Source organism: Lytechinus variegatus, chromosome 8 (genome assembly GCF_018143015.1).
Source record: "Lytechinus variegatus isolate NC3 chromosome 8, Lvar_3.0, whole genome shotgun sequence".
NCBI classification, from domain to species: Eukaryota; Metazoa; Echinodermata; class Echinoidea; order Temnopleuroida; family Toxopneustidae; genus Lytechinus; species Lytechinus variegatus.
In genome coordinates, this window is record NC_054747.1 from 17,223,422 (window position 1) to 17,246,703 (window position 23,282).

At 35.4% G+C, this 23,282-nt stretch overlaps 1 protein-coding gene across 1 annotated transcript in view; it reads right to left on the minus strand.

Moving 5' to 3' along the window:
• The window catches only part of LOC121420066, a 178,447-nt gene extending 165,603 nt beyond the window's left edge, over positions 1–12,844 (minus strand). The window contains exon 1 of the mRNA XM_041614594.1: positions 12,556–12,844. Within this exon, the coding sequence (XP_041470528.1) occupies positions 12,556–12,567 (12 nt within the window). The 5' untranslated portion in view covers positions 12,568–12,844. The remainder of the gene's footprint in view (positions 1–12,555) is intronic.
• Between the last annotated feature and the right edge of the window lie 10,438 nt (positions 12,845–23,282).

Consider the following 23,282-nt stretch of genomic DNA (forward strand, 5'->3'; position numbering starts at 1 on the left):
TTAAATTGGTCATGATTGTCTGGGAATGATAACTGAAGTATTTTGAAACATTGATTTTTTTTTAATTATGAAGCAAAATAGTAAAATTAAGAAACATATACAATATTAACATGGACCTGGCCATGGAGGATTGTGGGTGCTGAGGGTGCTGTGACAATGCTCAGCACCCCAGGCCTGTTACAATAGAATAATCCTCCATGGACTGGTCCCTGGATATAGACAGAAATTTTGAATTTTGGCTCCCCATAATTTTAGCACAGAGTAATTAGACCGTGGTCTAAGTTAAACCTGACTTCAGAATACGGGCCTATATTAATTATGTGTCCAACTAATTAAAAAAAAAACAGAACGGAATGAAATTTCGAATTCATCCAAAATCCTCAAGGTTTATACACAACAATGATACATTTTGCTTTGGAGCGTTGTGGCCCAGTGGATTAGTCTCCGGACTTTGAGACAGAGGGTCGTGTGTTCGAATCCCAGCCATGGCGTAGTTTCCTTCTGCAAGAAACTGATCCACAATGTGCTGCACTCAACCCAGGTAAGGTAAATGGGTACCGGTAGGAAGTAATTCCTTAAAAAGCTGTGCGCGCTATGAACGCCTAGCTTAGCGGGGTAATATACATTACTGTTGTTTTTCATGAAATGTACTGTATATCGATTCTGCTGTATTAATGTAATATATTAATCAATGAGTTTTAACCTGGGGTTGTCATTTTTTCAAGCAAGCTGCTTATGATGACAATCCTTCTCCTGCAAATTGTAAATGTTAACTAATTTGGTATGAGATCAGTTTTGTTTGTAATGATAATTTTAGTACACTTAGTTATGATTCATGCCAAAAAAGTTCTCAATATACTATGTTTGTTATGTTATGGAAAATGTATTATATACGAATGATGTGATTGCAGAAGTAAACAATATAATCAAATAAATATAGGAGCGCCTTGAGCACCTAACAAGGTGGATATGTGCGCAATATAAATACCCTATTATTATTACTATTATTATAATCAATTAATTGGTTTTCGTCTTATGCATAAAGGATCATAATAAAGATAATAATGGGTATGAAGATGATGGTCGCAACTTTTGTCTTATCTTCGTCAAATTCGAAGATCATCATCATCATCTTCATCATCATCATCATCATAATAATAATAACTTTGAAAATTATATGATAATGCTGGTAATAAAAGAAAATAGAATGGTGACTACCTATGCTCATGTCATATATTTTTAAAATCTATTTTCTAGGTTAAGGAATTAAATTGGAATGATAACACAACATCATATCCAAAAAAAGATTTTTTTCGCTCCGTTAATTACGCATTTTTACAATTTCTGTCAATCACCAGTTCGTAATCACATACATACATACATATATATATATATATATATATATATATATATATATATATTATTCAACTCAAAGCATTTATTACTTCTAAAACTTTTAAGTGTTTTATAAAGCATTTCGAATTTGAATACATGACAACACTGTACAAAACTATTGAACAAGAGTTGTATGGTAAAAATGTTAAGGGTCGTGTAATGGTGGAATCATGAAAAAGCAATTGAGGATTTAAATCCGGTTATGACTAAACTGTGCAAACTAATTCATACAATGAATTCAACAGAATGGAAAGAAATAAGATTGATATCAAGAGATAGGGGGGGGGTGTTGCACCCACAAATGTAATAACGCCCACAAATGTAATAACGCCCACAAATGTAATAACACTTTACCCACAAATGTAATAACGCCCACAAATGTAATAACACTTTACCCACAAATGTAATAATTTCACCCACAAATGTAATAATGCACTTTACCCACAAATGTAATAATGTTTGATCGCCCACAAATGTAATAATGACTTTACCCACAAATGTAATAAATTTGAAGGGATTTTTGGCAAATCCGTTCTGAACTAAAATCGTATAGTAATGCGTTCATATAGCACTAAAGTGCAAAGTCTCTTTTCCTGACCCGGTTAATTAACAAATTATAATATAAATCCAAAGTCTTTATTCCAGACCCGGTTGTTTCAAAAATTATAATATAAATCCAAAGTCTTTATTCCAGACCCGGTTGTTTAAAAAATAATCATATAAGTACAAAGTCTTTATTCCAGACCCGATTGTTTAAAAAATAATCATATGAGCCTAAAGTCTTTATTCCAGACCCGATTGTTTAAAAAATGATAAGTCCAATGTCTTTTCTCCAGACCCGGTTGTTTAAAAAATTATAATATAAATCCAAAGTCTTTTTCCAGACCCTGTTGTTTCAAAAATTATAATCTAAATCCAAAGTCTTTATTCCAGACCCGGTTGTTTAAAGAAATAATAATATAAGTCCAAAGTCTTTATTCCAGACCCGATTGTTTCAAAAATTATAATATAAATCCAAAGTCTTTATTCCAGACCCGGTTGTTTAAAAAATAATAATATGAGCCCACAGTCTTTATTCCAGACCCGGTTGTTTCAAAAATTATAATATAAATCCAAAGTCTTTATTCCAGACCCGGTTGTTTCAAAAATAATAATATAAATCCAAAGTCTTTATTCCAGACCCGGTTGTTTAAAAAATAATAATATGAGCCCAAAGTCTTTATTCCAGACCCGGTTGTTTCAAAAATGATAATATAAATCCAAAGTCTTTATTCCAGACCCGGTTGTTTAAAAAATAATAATATAAGTCCAAAGTCTTTATTCCAGACCCGGTTGTTTCAAAAATAATAACATGAGCCCAAAGTCTTTTCACCAGACCCGGTTGTTTCAAAAATTAAAATATAAATCCAAAGTATTTTTCCAGACCCTGTTGTTTCAAAAATTATAACATAAATCCAAAGTCTTTATTCCAGACCCGATTGTTTCAAAAATGATAATATAAGTCCAAAGTTTTTTCTCCAGACCCGGTTGTTTCAAAAATTTAATATAAATCCAAAGTCTTTTCACCAGACCCGGTTGTTTCAAAAATTATAATATAAATCCAAAGTATTTTTCCAGACCCTGTTGTTTCAAAAATTATAACATAAATCCAAAGTCTTTATTCCAGACCCGATTGTTTCAAAAATGATAATATAAGTCCAAAGTCTTTTCTCCAGACCCGGTTGTTTAAAAAATTATAATATAAATCCAAAGTCTTTATTCCAGACCCGATTGTTTCAAAAATGAAAATATAAGTCCAAAGTTTTTTCTCCAGACCCGGTTGTTTCAAAAATTTAATATAAATCCAAAGTCTTTTCACCAGACCGGTTGTTTCAAAATTTAAACTATAAATCCAAAGTATTTTTCCAGACCCTGTTGTTTCAAAAATTATAACATAAATCCAAAGTCTTTATTCCAGACCCAATTGTTTCAAAAATGAAAATATAAGTCCAAAGTCTTTTCTCCAGACCCGGTTGTTTAAAAAATTATAATATAAATCCAAAGTCTTTATTCCAGACCCTGTTGTTTCAAAAATTATAATATAAATCCAAAGTCTTTATTCCAGACCCTGTTGTTTAAGAAATATTAATATAAGTCCAAAGTCTTTTTTTAGACCCGATTGTTTAAAAAAAAATCATATGAGCCTAAAGTCTTTATTCCAGACCCGATTGTTTAAAAAATGATAAGTCCAATGTCTTTTCTTCAGACCCGGTTGTTTAAAAAATTATAATATAAATCCAAAGTCTTTATTCCAGACCCGGTTGTTTAAAAAATTATAATATAAATCCAAAGTCTTTATTCCAGACCTGGTTGTTTAAAAAATTATAATATAAATCCAAAGTCTTTATTCCAGACCCGGTTGTTTAAAAAATAATAATATGAGCCCAAAGTCTTTATTCCAGACCCGGTTGTTTAAAAAATTATAATATAAATCCAAAGTCTTTATTCCAGACCCGGTTGTTTCAAAAATGATAATATAAATCCAAAGTCTTTATTCCAGACCCGGTTGTTTAAAAAATAATAATATGAGCCCAAAGTCTTTATTCCAGACCCGGTTGTATCAAAAATTATAATATAAATCCAAAGTCTTTATTCCAGACCCGGTTGTTTAAAAAATAATAATATAAGTCCAAAGTCTTTATTCCAGACCCGGTTGTTTAAAAAATAATAACATGAGCCCAAAGTCTTTTCACCAGACCCGGTTGTTTCAAAAATTAAAATATAAATCCAAAGTATTTTTCCAGACCCTGTTGTTTCAAAAATTATAACATAAATCCAAAGTCTTTATTCCAGACCCGATTGTTTCAAAAATGAAAATATAAGTCCAAAGTCTTTTCTCCAGACCCGGTTGTTTAAAAAATTATAATATAAATCCAAAGTCTTTATTCCAGACCCTGTTGTTTCAAAAATTATAATATAAATCCAAAGTCTTTATTCCAGACCCGGTTGTTTAAAAAATAATAATATAAGTCCAAAGTCTTTATTCCAGACCCGATTGTTTCAAATATTATGATATAAGTCCAAACTAAGATACGATAATGATGTTCCGGTGGAATAAAAATGAGAATCGAGCCTAGTCTTCTCTCCAGACCCAGTTAATTAAAACTGGTGGAATCAAAGTCTTTGTTGTTGTTTTAAATTATACTGAACGTATTGTGAATATACGAGCTATGAGTAAATTGAGAATCAAGCATAGTCTTTTCTCCAGACCCGGTTATTTAAAACTAAACTAAAACCCTATATAGTAATGCCTTCATATGCACAAAAGTCCAGTCTTTTTCCAGACGCAGTAGTTTAAAAAATTATAATGTAAGTCCAAAGTCTTTTTTCCAGACCCAGTTATTTCAAAAATTATAATATAAGTCCAAACTAAGATACCATAATGATATTCCAGTGGAAAAAAAGAAAATTGAGCTTAGCCTTTTCTCCAAACCTTGTTATTCAAAAATTGTAAATAACAATACAACAACAACAAAAACCGTATAAAGACCCCATAATCTTATTAATACTGGATAACATGGACATATAGCGTAGTCTTTCAGCCAGACCCAGTCATTTGTTTTTCAAAATAAGGCTAAGAGTAAAAATATAAATAACTCCAAATCTAATACCAAGCAATCCTTGAACCTAAGAACATGTTCTTAAAAAGAGGTTTAGAATGTTGTCTTTATTCCAGACCTAATCATTACAAAAATTACGAAAAAAAAATCTTACATAAGACCCTATCATATTCTCTTGGAATAACATGAGTTGTAAAACGTACTCTTTCCTCCAGACCAGGTTATCTAAGAAATTAATTAAAAAACAAAATCAAATCTAAAACCAATTTTTTAAATTTATACCCAGTAAAAAATATGTCTGTACCCCACACCCAGATTCTTTTGTATAATAATACTAAGACCCCTACAAAACATTGTAGTTATGCATTTGCAAAGAAAACGTCCATTTTCCAGACTTGGTCATTATTTAAAAATAAAATTGTCTAAAACAAATACTCAATAATCTAACTACTGTGGAATAACATGGAGATCGATTGTAGACTTTCCTCCAGACACAATTATTTAAAGAATAAAAAAAAACAATAAAACCCAACCCCAACAACGAATCTAAGAACCAACAATCCTCCAAATTAAGACCAAGTACAAAAGCACATGTTTAGAGCGTTGTCTCTATTCCAGACCCAGTCATTTACAAATTAATTCAAGCAATCTTAAAAACATAAGACTTTGTCATATTCTTATTCCTGTTGAATAACATTATTATTATGCTTAGACCTTCGTCTAGACCCAGCTATTTATAAGATAAACAAATATTGAAAAAATCAAAGCTAAGACCAATCTTTAAAATTAAACCCAGTTAAAATGCTTGGGTTTAGAGAGTTGTCTTTATCCCACATCCAGTTCTCTTAAAATACAAATTGAGCAAAAGATTAATCTAAAAACTTAGACACCAGCATCTCCCAAACTATAAAACCCTTTGATAAGGCATACCGTAAGTTGGTATACAACTTGTTTTTGTTTGATGGAAGTGAAATGAATAAAATTGAATTGAATTGAATACCACAAAAACGTCAAATTAATAAAAGGTGTAAATATTCAGATCTGAATGGTACGCGCCTTAAAAGCCCAAAATAACAACAACAAAAACGTTATTCTACATCAATGATATTGTGGCGTCTTTGTTGATATTGTTTGTCTGTTTTTATCGTTTCTAATAATTTCCTATTTTGAAATAACTGCATGGGTTGAGAGCAAAGACTACACCATATTTAAAGACTGGGCGTTGTGGCGTGCGCCTGTAATCAAAGCTATGTGGGGAAGTTATAAATTGATGCAGAGGTTCGAGGTTCGAGCCCTTGTCACGTCTTTCGGATGGTGACGTTAAAGGTCGGTCCCAGACGTAAATAATCATATCTGATTGAGACACGTCTGACAAAACTCAAACACACACACCCACACACGTTTGCCCCCTGGAAAGATTAAACCTCAAGATGTTGATGGACCTGAATCCACCGACGGGACAGCCTAACTCCGTAACTCTGGTACGGGTGTGGGAGGGGGCTCTTCTTTCTTTGCCTGTCTCTCTTTCAGTCATTTCAAATCAGTTTTTTTCCTATCTTATCACTTCTTGATCACATAAATCCTCTCTCTCTCTCTCTCTTTACTTAACGGGTCAATATAACCACAGAAAATATATCTTAGGCCACTGAGATTATTGGAATTGTAACTAATAAAAAAAATGCTGAATATATTACAAATGGTGCTTGGTACACTGAAAATTTAAAGTACCGAAGAACTTGTTAAAACTTTATCCCCTCTTGCTAGAATGATTTTCTTTTATATAATATCTCACAGATCGTCGATCAACAACCTTATCGTTTACGGGAAGTAATCCCCATATTGTGTGCTGATATCTTATTCCTCAGTTTTTTGTTTTATATGTATTTAAAGGTTTTGTGTTTTTCTTTTCATAAAAAAAGGAATGAATATACAAGAAATAATAATAATAAACAAGTGGAATGCCTCTGACCGTCTCACCTGCATCACGCGATTCAACATAGCAGCAGTGCTGACTTTGAAAACTACTATAACTCGCACAAGATGTTAAGTGATACTTGGTTACTCTTATTTCCACGTTTTATGAACTAGACCAATACACTTACAGAGATAGGATGGTAATTCAACAAATACCCCCAATGTGGCCAAAATTCATTGACCTCACATGACCTTTGACCTTGATCATGTGACCTGAAACTTGCACAGGATATTTAGTGATACTTTATTACTCTTATGTCCAAGTTTCAAAAGTCAGATCAATAAACTTGCAAAGTTATGATGGTAATTCAACAGATACTCCCATTATGGCCAAAGTTCATTGACCTTTGACCTTGGTCATGTGACCTAAAATGCACACAGGATGTTCAGTGATACTTGATTACTCTTATGTCCAAGTTTTATGAACTAGACCAACATACTTTCAAAGTTATGATGGTAATTCAACAAAAAAAAAACAATTCGGCCAAAGTTCATTGACCCTAAATGACCTTTGACCTTGACCATGTGACCTGAAACTTGCCCAGGATGTTTTGTGATACTTGATTACTATTATGTCCAAGTTTCATGAATCAGATCCAAAACCTTTTTAAGTTTTGATTGTAATTCATCAGATACCCCCAAATCGGCCAAAGTTCATTGACCCTAAATGACCTTTGACCTTGGTCATGTCACGTAAAACTCATGCAGGATGTTTTGTAATACATGATTAACCTTATGTCCAAGTTTAATGAACTAGGTCTATATATTTCTTAAGTTATGATGATATTTCCGACAAACGTATAACAAAGCATTAAACATGGTTTCAAAATCTTAACCTCAGGTTAAGATTTTGATGTTGATTCCCCCAACATGGTCTAAGTTCATTGACCCTAAATGACCTTTGACCTTGGTCATGTGACGTGAAACTTTAATAGGATGTTAAGTAATACTTGATTAACCTCATGGCCAAGTTTCATGAACTAGGTCTATATACTTTCTAAGTTATGATGTCATTTCAAAAACTTAACCTTAGGTTAAGATTTGATGTTGACGCCGCCGCCGCCGTCGCCGTCGGAAAAGCAGCGCCTATAGTCTCACTCTGCTATGCAGGTGAGACAAAAAGAAGTAATAAAAATAATACTAAATAAAATTGTTACCCTACTTCTCATACAGTGGGTGGCAAAAATTGTCAATCATGACTTATTGCCAAATAAAAACATGGAATGGAATGGTTATCCCCTCTTGTTAGAATGTTTTTCTTTTATATAATATATCATAGATCGTCAATCAACAACTTTATCGTTTTCGGGAAGTAATCCCCTATTGTTTACTGATATCTTATTTCTCAGTTTTTTTTTCATATGTATTTTAATGTTTTGTTATTTAGGTTTTTTCAAAGAAAAATTATTTTTTTAAAGGACAAGTCCACCCCAACAAAAACTTGATATGAATAAAAAGAGAAAAAATCAACAAGCATAACACTGAAAATTTCATCAAAATCGGATGTAAAATAAGAAAGTTATGGCATTTTAATGTTTCGCTTCATTTCGCAAAACAGTTATATGCACATCTCGGTCGGTATGCAAATGAGGAACTGATGACATCACTCACTATTTCTTTTGTATTTTCTTAAATGAAATATGAAATATTTTCATTTTCTCGTCATTGTCATGTGAAATGAAGTTTCATTCCTCCCTGCAACACGTGGAGATTTATTATTTTAACATTTTGTGCTTTAGGCAAGGAGGTCCTAATCGTCAAATTCGTAAAAATTGAAATAATGTATAATTCAAACAATGAAAACCAAAAGAAAGAGTGAGTGAGTGACATCATCGACTCTCTCATATGGATGTAGCTGGCTCGTTCATATAACTATTTTGTTAAAAATAAACAATACTTTGAAATGTCTGAACTTTCTTATTTTACATCCGATTTTGATGAAATTTTCAGCATTGTGCTTGTCTGATTTTCCTCTATTGATTCAAATCAACATTTTTCTGAGGTGGACTTGACCTTTAATGGTTGCAGGGTCTTTGTTTTGTTGTTGTTGTGTTTTTAATGACTTTTATAACTGGGTCTGACAGAAAGACTAAGCTACATTTCCATGTTATTCAACATAAATAGGATCGTGGGTCTTTGTTTTTTTATAATTATTATAATTTTTGAAATAAATGGGTCTGGAAAAAAGACTTTGGACTTAAATTATAATTTTTTAATTAACCGGGTCAGGAAAAAAGATTTCGCATTTATGTGCCATATAAACACATTACTATAAAGTTTCAGCTTTTAGTTACCGGGTCTGGAGCAAAGACTATGCTTGATTTTCAATTTACCATTAGCGTCTGGAGAAAAGAATAAGCTCGATTCTCATTTTTATTCCACTGGAATATCATTAATGTATCTCATTTGGGACTAAAATTATAATTTTTGAAATAACCGGGTCTGGAAAAAAGACTTTGGATTTATATCATGATTTTTTTTTAAACACCCGGGTCTGGAAAAAAGATTGTGGATTCATATCATGATTTTTGAAACAACAGGGTCTGGAAAAAGACTTTGGACTTATATTATTATTTTCTAAGCAACCGGGTCTGGAAAAAGATTTTTGGATTTATATTATAATTTTTTAAACAACAGGGTCTGGAAAAAGACTTTGGATTTATATTATAATTTTTGAAACAACCGGGTCTGGAATAAAGACTTTGGGCTCATATTATTATTTTTGAAAGAACAGGGTCTGGAATAAAGACTTTGGGCTCATATTATTATTTTCGAAAGAACAGGGTCTGGAAAAAGACTTTGGATTTATATTATAATTTTTGAAACAACCGGGTCTGGAATAAAGACTGTGGGCTCATATTATTATTTTCGAAACAACCGGGTCTGGAATAAAGACTTTGGATTTATATTATAATTTTTGAAACAACCGGGTCTGGAATAAAGACTTTGGGCTCATATTATTATTTTGAAACAACCGGGTCTGGAATAAAGACTTTGGATTTTTATTATAATTTGTTAATTAACCGGGTCGGGAAATGAGACTTTGCACGTTTGTGCTAAATGAACGCATTATTATACGATTTTAGCTTAGAACGGATTTGCAAAAAATCCCTTCAAATTTATTACATTTGTGGGTAAAGTCATTATTACATTTGTGGGCGATCAAAAATTATTACATTTGTGGGTAAAGTGCATTATTACATTTGTGGGTGAAATTATTACATTTGTGGGTAAAGTGTTATTACATTTGTGGGCGTTATTACATTTGTGGGTAAAGTGTTATTACATTTGTGGGCGTTATTACATTTGTGGGCGATTATTACATTTGTGGGTGTAACAGGGGGGGGTAGGGAGAGGAAAATGATATAGAGAGTAGGGCTCTGAGAGAGAGAGAGGGGGGGGCTAGTAGGAGTGGGTGCATGTGTATATAATGTGTGAGAGAGAGGGGGAGGAGGAGAGAGTGGGAAAGAGAGCTAAAGAGGATTAAAAGCAGAGAGAGACCACGCGGGGAGAGTTTGGGTGTGTGTGTGTGAGAGCGTGTGTGTGGGTGTGGTGGGTTTATGTGTGTGTGTGTGAGAGAGAGGGGGAGAGAGAGAGCTATATAGACTGAGAAGCGGATAATCGGATGTAAAGTGCTGCTCAGCTTACGGTTGAGGTATGTATGAAGGGGTGTATAATCTCGTATAGCAATAGGGCATTTGAATTCTGTTATGCATGATGAACAGTAAGTAACAAACTAATTCAATGAATACAAAAAAGTGAAAAAGTTGTTGAGAAGTACTATTACATTGATATATACAGATAGGGAGACAGGGAGGGGAAGGGAGAGGGAGGGCAAGAGAAAGAGAGGGGGGGAGAGAGGGAGGGGGACTTGTAGTCTTCAGACACAGACCCTGATTGAAACTTTGATCTAAAAGTGGGTCTCCAAGCAAAGACTAGCACATAAAAAACTTGCTGTCTCAATTCGGCGAGAGGGCCTTCAGTACACAAGGCATGAGTAGGCTGCACATTCAGACCCTTTTGAAAAGCAGACTAGGGGCTGATCGAATGTGAGAGAGGGAGAGTAGGTGAGGGTGTGTATGCATGTATGAGTGTGTGAGAAAGAGAGCTAGGGGAGATTAAGAGGGTGAAAAGCAGATACAAATAAGAGAGGGGGATTTGTGTGGATGTGTGTGTGTGTGTGTGAGAGAGAGGGAGAGGGGGAGCATTAGAGGCTCAAAAATGGATAGGCGGATATAAAGGGCGGCTTTTGTTTACTCACATATTTTGGTAACTTGAGGTCTTTATGAAAATAACCTCAAAGTCACTTACACAATGACCAATGAATAGCGTTAAAAGTAATCAGCTGCAAAATATTCATAGTGTTCAGGTCAATATAACGATTCCTCTTTTCAAGTGAATCATACGCCCACTTTGGTTCTTGATAATGACTATGCATATCCAATGACTATAGATCTCTTATTCAGTGGCAGAAATGCAATATGCTGCGAAATGTCTCGCATTTAATTGATTGTTACCCCTGCATTTTGATTATTTGTGCTAATTGTTGATACTTTGATAATGTCTATATGTTATGTTGTTTTTGTCATATTTACAATGTGAAAAATTATGTTATATATCTATTCATATTGAAAAACCGTTTAAAACTATTTATATTTTAAAAATGCAGAAACTCGTGCCCTGGAATTTGAATAAGAAATGCAATGTATCAGACTATTTATCCTTCGGTTAGCTCTACTTCTCCCGATTACTTTCTTAATAATCATCGTAATAATTTCCATTTATGCTCTATATTATACTGTTTTTTTTCTGTTTTACGAAGTAAGAATGTCCTATAAAATTGTACTTGATTTGTATTGCTTTATATTACTTTGTATTATGTTTTGAATGGAAATGAAATAAAAAATTGAATTGAATTGAATAATATTGTTTTACGTCAAAGAAAGATTCTCGCCTAAAATTTAAAAGAACAAGCATTGAACAAGCGTAAAGGGTACGACCCGAGAAAAGAGAGAGTTTGTGGGGTGGGGGAGGGAGAGAGAGAGAGAGGAGAGGAGAGAAAAAGAGGGACAGATACATGCATGATGATGATGATGATATATGGACGATGATGGGGACGTTGAGGATGATGATGATGATGATGACGATGACGACGATGACGATGACGATGATAAACAGCATTTGTATAGCGCCATTCATCAGTAAAAAAAACATATAAAAAAAGCAAAGGAGCCGGCCCCCAATATGTCACACATTATCCAGAAAGTCGCTGGAAAAGATAGGGCCTTATAGTTCCGATTCGGAGGTCTCCATCGATCAATATTGTTGCAATCACAAAGTTGCATGGGGAATTGGTAGAGAATTTTAAATACGGAGAACTGGCGAAAAAGTTCTACCCCCGTAAGTTTTGAGACGGGTACCGGGCACTTGGAAAAAAATTAGATGGACGTATACTGACCAAGAAAGAGAGGGGGCGGGACGGAGGGCCGGAGGGGGACTGCAGGGGGAACTGTAGACGAAAATAATGCATGAAGTGAATACCAACTTAGCTTATAGCGAAAATAAATCGATAAACATTCAGACTCACCGCATCCGCCATGTTCAGACTCCCAGATTTCAGATGACTTTCTTAATAGATATCCAGTTTTAGATGCCCATCCGACATCAAAATTACCATGACAATCCTGATCCCACTTAACTGTTGGTGTGTATATTCACAGTAATGACATATGCAGTTACATAAAGGAAGACCTGAATATATCCCTCACTGCATGCAATCCGAAGCCTTTGGTTATTCTCGGATACCCTGGCCTGCTGAGTATAGGCCTGAGGTAAGTGTTGTGCCCATCACCATTCAACAATTACGTGATTGCAGAGGACAATTGGGTCACGATGGGCGTATTCACTGCTTCACTGGGCCCGTACAAAGAGGGCACCAAGTACAGTCGGTCCGTTTGTCCAATATGGCCTTCGTACGAAACAGAAGAAGGAGCCGCAAAAACAGAGAGAACGTACGGCGCAGAAATAATATTTGTTCCCGGTTTTTTGAATAAACGTTCGCAACAATGAGAGAATGGGAACAATGGGATGACAAATATCATTTCATAAGACTCCTTGAAGTCTTTTGACCCAATAGTCTGACTGAGCATGGAGGTAGAAGACTGTCTATTATGTATCGAATATGAAGATTGATTTGCATACCGAAGAGCGAGTGTTATATGTTGATTTTAGAAAGGGGCAGACAACAAAAACCCACGTTCATATACCATGTATACGAAAACAATAAAGGACTTTCCTTTCATCTCTCATTGATCATTATTTGATCATGATCATAAGGTTATTCATTCTACTTTTTTCCATATATCTGTAACCATTTTGCCACCTTTTGTGCATAGACTTTTCTCCCAACATTTGTTTATTCTTTAGGTTTCATAATCATATTTGTACTTATATTTATTTGTTGCAAGCCAAAATGCCTCAGCGTTTTGACGACTTGGTTTCATCATGAACCTAGTTCCATGGTTTCATGAACTATTACCTATATACATGTATGTATAACCTCGAAATATTTGATCTTCATTCAAATGAGTGTGCCGTCAAGGACTAATTTTCTTTTACAAGTGAAGCTTTTTTTATTTAGATCTCTATTTTTCACCATGATCGTGTATTACCGTTCTCTTACTTAATCTATGATTTCAATGTTGTAATATTGATTATAGCTACATTTAGCATTGGCGGCGGAGGATTACATTTTGTGGGGGGAAGGACGCAACAATCGATATCTATTGTTGCGTCCCCCCAAACACAAAAGATAATCCTCTGCTCCTCCGCCAATGCTTAGTGATCTTTCTATAGAGGATGAACATATACTTTTGTCAACCGAGCTAACTTTCTTCAGCAGCGCTCAATCAATGAGGAATTAACCATGTCAGGTACCCATTCGAACACCTAACGTGGGTGAGGTGTAGCACAATGTGGATGGGTTTCTTGCTGAAGGAAAGAGTCCAACCCATGATCTTCTGTTTGAAAGACAGAAGAAACAGAAGTACCACTCAGCCACGACGCATCCATGGACGTTGTGGAGTGATGTTGTTGTTGTTATTTTAAATAGGCAAACTAGTCAGTTTTGACTATAGTTGTCTTGTAAATTTGCTTTCCTTTTTTTTCAAAACAGAATAATTTCTCTGTTCAATCTATATCAGTTACAAAAGTAAAGGAAAGTTAGGAAAGAAAAGTTCTTAGTAAATCGTGCAAGACCACCTCTCCTGTCCTGTATTAATTAGTCCGGCATGCAGCCCAGGAGGTTTATTCAACCGAAAGCCGGACAAGCAAATGACCCCATAGCTGGATGGCAGGGACCTTGAAGTTTACAAAAATGCATTGCTGCCGGGTTCTATGCGTGGTCTTCCCTCCGAAATGACGTAATATATGACGTCACTACAAAATGGCCCTATTTCACCATTTTTCAGACATTGTACACATAGTATGAAGTCAAGGGAGAATATCTCAGCCAAATCATGCTTGTTTTGCATGAAACTTTCACAATGTATTGTTCGAGTAGTGCACAAGAGATATGCAAAATTTCACGAACAGAAATTATTGTTTACATATGCAAATTACGTAATGAAATTTGCATATCATTAGTTTTGGAGATTTCTCGCATAAAAAATTGTCAAAAATCGATTTAGAAATTTATTTTCTTTTGTAGTGTACTTTATTTGATATTTTTTCTCTCAAGCATAATATCATTGTCTTCATCTATATCTCTACTTTAAGAAAATATATAACAGTAATTGAAAAAGACATTATAGACTGTGATTTCAGCCCCCTTTCCAATATGGTGCGCACGTAGAAATCGTGCGTTTTTGGCCTATTTTCACCATATGGCTGACGTGTGCGAACGATATGCCTACTTTATTGATGTTTCCTGCATTTTGCATGATATTAAATCTTCCAAACAACATATTTTCTTCTTCATTATGTCTCTGGTGATCAATCAATGATTTCAGCAAAATTTGATTGCCCACTGGGCAGTCTATAGGCTACGTTTTCAGCCTAGTTTTCAACAATGAACCTATACCATGTATGACTGCATCGTTGTAGTCGAGTCGGATAAGGGGGTTTCTATGTACCATCAAAACATTTTTCACTCAATGTTTTGGTATTTGCCTAAAGTGTCTAGTTAATAAAACTTGATGTTCCCTTCCTAAAATCGTGTCCAACGGAGTTCAAAATTGATATCTTTGGCGGCCCTCTTGGACATTTTTAATGAAAATCAATTATTTTCATATTTTATTGCACAAAGTCTGACAATGGGAAATTTTAAATCAATACGCATTTCACTAGGATTTGGATAGTAGAAATCGGTTGAAATTGTTTTCTGAATAGTCCGGTTAATATATTAAAAAAAAAGAATTCATCAAAAATTTTGAACCAAAATGTTCAAGTGCATTGACATCTATCTGTTTCATCTTGCATCCGATCGCCTTTGTTGATGTGCCTAACATGCAGAAAATAACGTACTTAGCGATCGATAGAAAGGTATGTATTACTTGTATCATGTGTATGAGGGTAAAAGGCATTTTCTACACAAAGCAATTTTTATGATGATTAAATCTCTTGAAAAAGATAGAAGTTCGAGGCATTGCTCTGCATTTTCATTTTGCATGCAATTACTCTCGGGCACCTTAAAGCATAGTCCCACAAGAACCAGTAAAATGTTACATACAGTACCATACCATTATCCATAGCTTGACTATTATGATATCGTGCTTTTCGGAGCCCCCAATGTGGTAACATTTTGTTTTGAGTATGTAATTTTTTCCTTTAAATCACTTTTCTCTATCAGCTACATATAAAGAAATTGGGGCATAGCAAAGCCTAACCCTCAGGGGCTGCCAAAGTCACCCAATCTTTTTTTCGTATCTTGCCAGTTTCTCGGAAAATTAGTCATTTTGAGGCAAACAGTGTTTCTGCCTTGCGGTAAAGCCCTTGTTTTTGTTTTGTAACCACATAAAGATGACAAAGTAGGATCTTCTTTATCAGTTACATATGTCTATTTTCATTCTTTATTGTAAAAAATGCAATGTTTGAGCCCCCAATCAGACAAAAGGGCATTTCTGCTATATAGTAAAGCTAGCTTTGATTTTGGAAACCACTTTGAAATAAAAGAAGAGGCATTTTTTCTATCAGCTACATGTAAAAAAAAGTGCGGTACATCGACTGCTACCTTCTTCAGAGGCTCCAAGATTGGCAGATTTTCCCCATATTGGAAAAAATATGGAAAAGGGGTGGGTGACTTTCGGAACCCCCGGAGGGGATAGACTTTGCTGTGCAACCATTTATTAGCAGCAGATTGAAGAAAGTCTACTCCTTTAATTCCATGTAGTTTCAAAAGAATGAAACTGGCTTCACCATATAGCAGAAACGCTTTTTGCCTGAATGGGGGCTCGAAAATAGCACATTTTCCCATAAACAGGTAAAGTATGGAAAAAGGGTAGGTGATTTCGGCGACCCCATAAGGGGGGTATGTTCCAATATGCCAACACCTCTTTATATGCAGCAGATAGAGGAAACTCTACTCTTTCGTCTCCATATAGTTTAAAAGCAATAAGAGTAGTTTTACTATATAGCAGAAACACCTTTTGCCTCAATGGGGGCTCGAAAATAGCATATTCTCCCCAAAATAGTCAAATTATGAAATAGGGTAGGTGATTTTGGTGACCCACTAAGGGGGTATGTTCCAATATGCCAACACCTCTTATATGTAGCAGATAGAGGAAACTCTACTGTTTCGCCTCCATGTAGTTTAAAAGCAATAAGAGTAGTTTTACTACATAGCAGGAACACATTTTGCCTCAATGGGGGCTCGAAAATAGCACATTTTCCCATGATTTTGCAAATTACGTAAAAGGGGCGGGTAACTTTGGCAGTTCCCAAAGGGGGTAGGCTTTATGGTACCAGCACTTCTTTATATGTAGCAGATAGAGGAAACTCTATTCTTTTGTCTCCATATAGTTTAAAAGCAATAAAAGTAGTTTTACTACATAGCAGAAACACATTTGCCTCAATGGGGGCTCGAAAATAGCATATTTTCCCATAAATAGGTAAAATATGGAAAAAGGGTAGGTGATTTCGGAGACCCCCTAAGGGGGTATGTTCCAATATGCCAACACCTCTTTATATGTAGCAGATAGAGGAAACTCTACTCTTTCGTCTCCATATAGTTTGAAAATAATAAACGTGGTTTTACTAAATAGCAGAAGCACGTTTTGCCCAAATGGGGGCTCGAAAATAGCATATTTTCCCATTAATGGGCAAAATACGTATAATTATCGGGTAACTTTAGCAGTCCTCAGAGGGGGTAGGCTTTGCTGTAACAGCACACCTTTTTTGTAGCAGATAGAGAAAACTCTACTCTTGTTTTCACATAGTTTAAAAACAATGAAAGTGGCCGTATTACTTAGCAGCAACACTTTTTGCCTCAATGGGGGCTTGAAAAAGCATATTTTCCCACAAATAGGTAAAATATGAAAAAGGGTGGGTGATTTCGACGCTCCCTGAAGGGGTATGCTTCAGTATGCTAGTAGCAGATAGAGGAAACTCTACCCTTCTTATCTCCATGTAGTTTAAAAAGAAAGAAAGTGGCTTTATTCCATATCAGAAACGTTTTTTGCCTCAATGGGGGCTCGAAAATAGCATATTTTCCCATGATTTTGCAAATTATGTAAAAGGGGCGGGTAACTTTGGCAGTTCCTAAAGGGGGTAGGCTTTATGGTACCAGCACTTCTTTATATGTAGCAGATAGAGGAAACTCTACTCTCTCGTCTCCATATAGTTTAAAAGCACTAAGAGTAGTTTTACTACATAGCAGAAACACCTTTTGCCTCAATGGGGGCTCGAAAATAGCATATTTTCCCATAAATAGGTAAATATGGAAAAGGGTAGGTGATTTCGGCGACCCCATAAGGGGGGTATGTTCCAATATGCCAACACCTCTTTATATGCAGCAGATAGAGGAAACTCTACTCTTTCGTCTCCATATAGTTTAAAAGCAATAAAAGTAGTTTTACTACATAGCAGCAACACTTTTTGCCTCAATGGGGCTTGAAAAAGCATATTTTCCCACAAATAGGTAAAATATGAAAAAGGGTGGGTGATTTCGACGCTTCCTGAAGGGGTATGCTTCAGTATGCTAGTAGCAGATAGAGGAAACTCTACCCTTCTTATCTCCATGTAGTTTAAAAAGAATGAAAGTGGCTTTATTCCATATCAGAAACGTTTTTTGCCTTAATATGGGCTCCAAAGTGGCATATTTTCCAATAAATGGGTAATAATGGTATTTGCCCTTTAACTAAGCAAATAAAGACATACATATTGTCATGAAGCGTTACAGTATTATCGGTATATTATATCCTCTTTCGTGTCGAATGCTGATATTTTGAAATAGTTGTTGATTAAAAGATTGTCCCATTGTCAGACTCTGTGCAATAAAATATGAAAATAATTGATTTTCATTTTAAAAAAGTCCAAGAGGGCCGCCAAAGATATCAATTTTGAACCCCGTTGGACACGATTTTGGGAAGGGAACATCAAGATTCATTAACGAGACAGTTTAGACAAATACCAAAACGTTGATTGAAAAATTGAGTGAAAAGTATTTTGATGGTACACAGGAACCTCTTATCCGACTCGACTACAACGATGCAGTCTTACATTGTATAGGTTCGTTGTTGAAAACTAGGCTGAAAACGTAGCCTATAGACTGCCCAGTGGGCAATCAATTTTTGCTGAAATCATTGATTGATCACCAGAGACATAATGAAGAAGAAAATATGTTGTTTGGAAGATTTAATATCATGCAAAATGCAGGAAACATCAATAAAGTAGGCATATCGTTCGCACACGTCAGCCATATGGTGAAAATAGGCCCAAAACGCACGATTTCTACGTGCGCACCATATTGGAAAGGGGGCTGAAATCACAGTCTATAATGTCTTTTTCAATTACTGTTATATATTTTCTTAAAGTAGAGATATAGATAAAGACAATGATATTATGCTTGAGAGAAAAAATATCAAATAAAGTACACTACAAAAGAAAATAAATTTCTAAATCGATTTTTGACAATTTTTTATGCGAGAAATCTCCAAAACTAATGACATGCAAATTTCATTACGTAATTTGCATATGTAAACAATAATTTCTGTTCGTGAAATTTTGTATATCTCTTGTGCACTACTCGAACAATACATTGTGAAAGTTTCATACAAAACAAGCATGATTTGGCTGAGATATTCTCCCTTGACTTCATGCTATGTGTACAATGTCTGAAAAATGGTGAAATAGGGCCATTTTGTAGTGACGTCATATATTACGTCATTTCGGAGGGAAGACCACGCATAGAACCCGGCAGCAATGCATTTTTGTAAACTTCAAGGTCCATGCCATTCAGCTATGGGGTCATTTGCTTGTCCGGCTTTCGGTTGAATAAACCTCCTGGGCTGCCGGACTATGTATTAATTAGTACGTTAACCAGACAAGCCCGCTCGAGGCGCATTTGAGGGCGTCTCAGGAGTACAAACAAATTGTATTCCCAAACGTGAGCAGGGAGCGCTCCATCCGATACCTCGTAGAACTTCATTTAAAGTTCCGCAAGTGAAATCTTTTTGTCAAATCGAGCAGATCAATATCAACATTGTGGGGGGGGGGGCTATGTGGGGAAGTTACAAATGAATGCAGATCGAGGTTCGAGGATCGAGTACTGATGGTGACGTTTTTCGGGATTTGACCATGATCAGTTGCAATGTATTAAAGATTAGCTAGAGCTGGCGTAATGAACCAATAATGTTAAGGGGCGGGCACGACGTTGAGGCAAAATTCATTAAAGCTGCGAGAGAGCGAAAAGAGGGAACAACAATTTTGACCTTTTTAGCAAAAGTTCTTATTTTGTGACCTAGATTTTGACATTTTATTCAGAAACTATAGTACTGTATCACATTTCATCAATTTTCCTTTTTCCCTTCTCTTTTTTTCTTAATTGTAAAAACAATGTTCATGGTCTCCAAGGCGCCCCCCCCCCCTCCGCCTGTATACGTCTGTGGCTTGCAAAAAACGGCTATATCTTAGATTGTTGGAGAAGGCTGCATAAGAGGGCGTTTTTCAATTGAGATTTACTGTAACATCAGGGTCCAGTAATAAAACGGTTGGCGATTAATCGTACGCTTGATTTCCACGATTGGTGAAAGTTTGAAAGAAATTGGACAAGCAATAAGAAAGTTATAGCTGTTTTAAAATTGAGATCACTAATACTATGTAGATTTCAAATTGGCAACTGGGTAAGTAAATTATGACAAGGGGCAAGGACAACTTTCCCATAGGCCATGTACTTTATTATCAGGGATATGTGGTTTTCTCCTAAGTACCCATTCCCCTGGGGCAGTAATCTAAATATAACCCATGTAGTATATTGTTTTATGTCCTCATGAAAGAAAAATATAATTTGAAATAAAACTTTTGGGAAAAATGACATTTTAGCCATAATATGTATTGGAGTACATGGAAGAGTAGTCCTTGCCTTACATCACTATGACATCCCATATGCGGCCAATTTGAAATCTCCATGGTTATAGTGATTACCAATATTTACAACTTTTAAAAAATCATATCTTTCTTTTTGTTTGTCCAATATTGTTCAAACTTTCACCTATCAACTTGTCTGATTTTTCTTTTCCTTATAAAAACAAGTTTTTATTTGAGTTGGATTCCCCTTTAATTGTGCATTGTAGCCAATGCAACCAAACGTGAAATTTTTTTTATGATGGTTGCTTAATTAGCTTTACGTTTCGGGCCCCAGATGTCCTCAGTAGCACACAGTTTTAATGAGAGGGACAGGGTATATGAATTTGATTTGATTGTTTTCTTCTAACAATAATAATAATAATCCGCTTTTATATAGCGCTTGATACATTGGAACGACGTGTCTAAGCGCTTTACAGATACATTATTACACCGGTCATCGGATTCAATCAGTCATTCCTGCACACAATGTATGCACATCCTCCACTCCCTGGGGAGTATTCCAGCCAGTCGCCGGTGAGGTGCACACAGTACTGGACAAGCTACACTGATTTTCACATCCTACCGGGTACCCATTTAGCACCTGGGTCGAGAGTGGCAAAGTGTGGATAAACGCCTTGCCAAAGGACACCAGGCCATGGTGGGATTCGAATACACGACCCTCTGTGTACAAGGCGAGAGTCAGAACCACTACACCACGGCTCCTCCACATACCAAGGCTTCTGCTTTCATATCATTTCGTATAATACATTTTTCCATATCAGAACAAACATAACATACCAAAAGCTTTTTTTGGCATGAATCAAAGAGAAAAAATGATAGCAGAATATAATTCTAAAAAATATGATGCACTACCAAATTACAACAAACACAACTTCTTCTTCTTCCAGGAGAAGGATTGTCATCATCAGCAATGACACAGTCACAGTGTTGTAACTGACACAGTTCCACTAAAGCCTTTACCATAATATAAATTATATATATATATATATATATATATATATATATATATATATATATATATATATATATATATATATTTATTTATTTACTACTTGTGGGATGGAACACCCTATCAGCACATGCTGTTTTTCGTCGGGGTCCATATATTACCAATGACATTCCGCCTGGGCGGGTTAGAGATGGTTTTGTTGGTGTAACCAGGGTCTAACTCCAAGTCCCTGATGTAACTGTAGTATTTGGTGTCGGTTCAACGGTTTTAAAGAATATATGAAAAGTGTGAATCACAAGTTCGCATAATTCACATTGCCTGCTTGTGTTGAGTGCAGCACAATGTGGACAAAGGTCTTGCTAAAGGAAAATACACCATGCAGGCTGCTTGGAATGCTATGAATCCAGTGACTGGGTAATAATAATTGTGAGGCGCTTTGAATAGTCGTAGATTGATAAAGCGCTATATAAATGACAATTATTATTATTATGCATAGTATGGAATCGAACCTATGTCCCTCAGATTGAAATACGAGATTCATTAAACCACTAGAACACGACGCCCTCATATAGTCCATAAAATGAACACACAGTGAGCTTTTACACTGTAGAGGTTTCCACAGACAGTGTGAAATTATCTTTACACGGACTGATTTTAACATTATAACGGTGTGAATTATACACTCCAAAATCTCCGGTGTTGATGTAACACCAGCCCGGAATCTTTATAAGTATTTATAAGTATTGAAACAACACCAGTTTGGAATCAAACCAACGCTGTTTTAATACTAATTGGTGATGTATAACCACCTTTCTGGTGTAAGACAAAACGAAACTGTTGTTGTTTAAGACTTCTCCGGTGTGGACATATTATAGACTCCGGGCTGGTGTTAAATCAACACGAGAGTTTTTGCAGTGTACCTTCACATATTCTACTATGTGCAAAGACTGTGAACACACCATGAACACTATATGTTGCCGTGTTCATCTGGCTATTTGAAACTTTCCAAACATCGCATACCGTGTGTGTGAAAAAAATGACTCGTCACAAATCCCTTATTTGAAGAAAGAAATGTGTCATGAGCACATAATTATTATATATAGCCTAAAAGAGTATCTTCTCCCGAATAGTTTGATGCCATATTTATGTGGTACGTGTTAACGCTTGAGTAACCAGAATAATTTTTTTTAGATTATTAATAATAATGATATTAATAATAAAATAATAATAATAACAATAATATGATTTATAAAGCATCAAATCCACTCTGTAGAGTGTTCAAAGTGAACAAAGAGCTATTAATTAAATAAAAGAGTTTTGAGAAGATTTTTAAAAGTCTCGACAGAGGTACATTTTTGATGTCTTCAGGAAGGCTTTTCCGCAGAGTGGGGCATGTATTTTTTAGAAACAAGGTAGCCAGAAGTGGATGAGCGTATGAAGACCTACTTGGTCTGTACTAATTGATAAATGGAAGGCTGTACATCACAACGTCTATTGTTGTGGTGCTGATCCATGAATGCTATGAATCATTTGTGATGTAAAGTTCGATTTGCGCCAAAATGAGACATGGCTGCAATGAGTGAATCCATACGCCAGTTATTCCGGGAACAGAGTCTAAAATCAAAATGTTTTGTCCCACATCTGTAGATGCGGTCCTCCACTCCAATTTCCTGTGAACCACTGATATTGTAAATTTTAAAAACTACTATAAAAATGAATAGATAAGTGGTAAGTTGAGTGCAACTGTTGTGTCTAGTCAAATTTGGCGTTCGCAATGGGTTTTT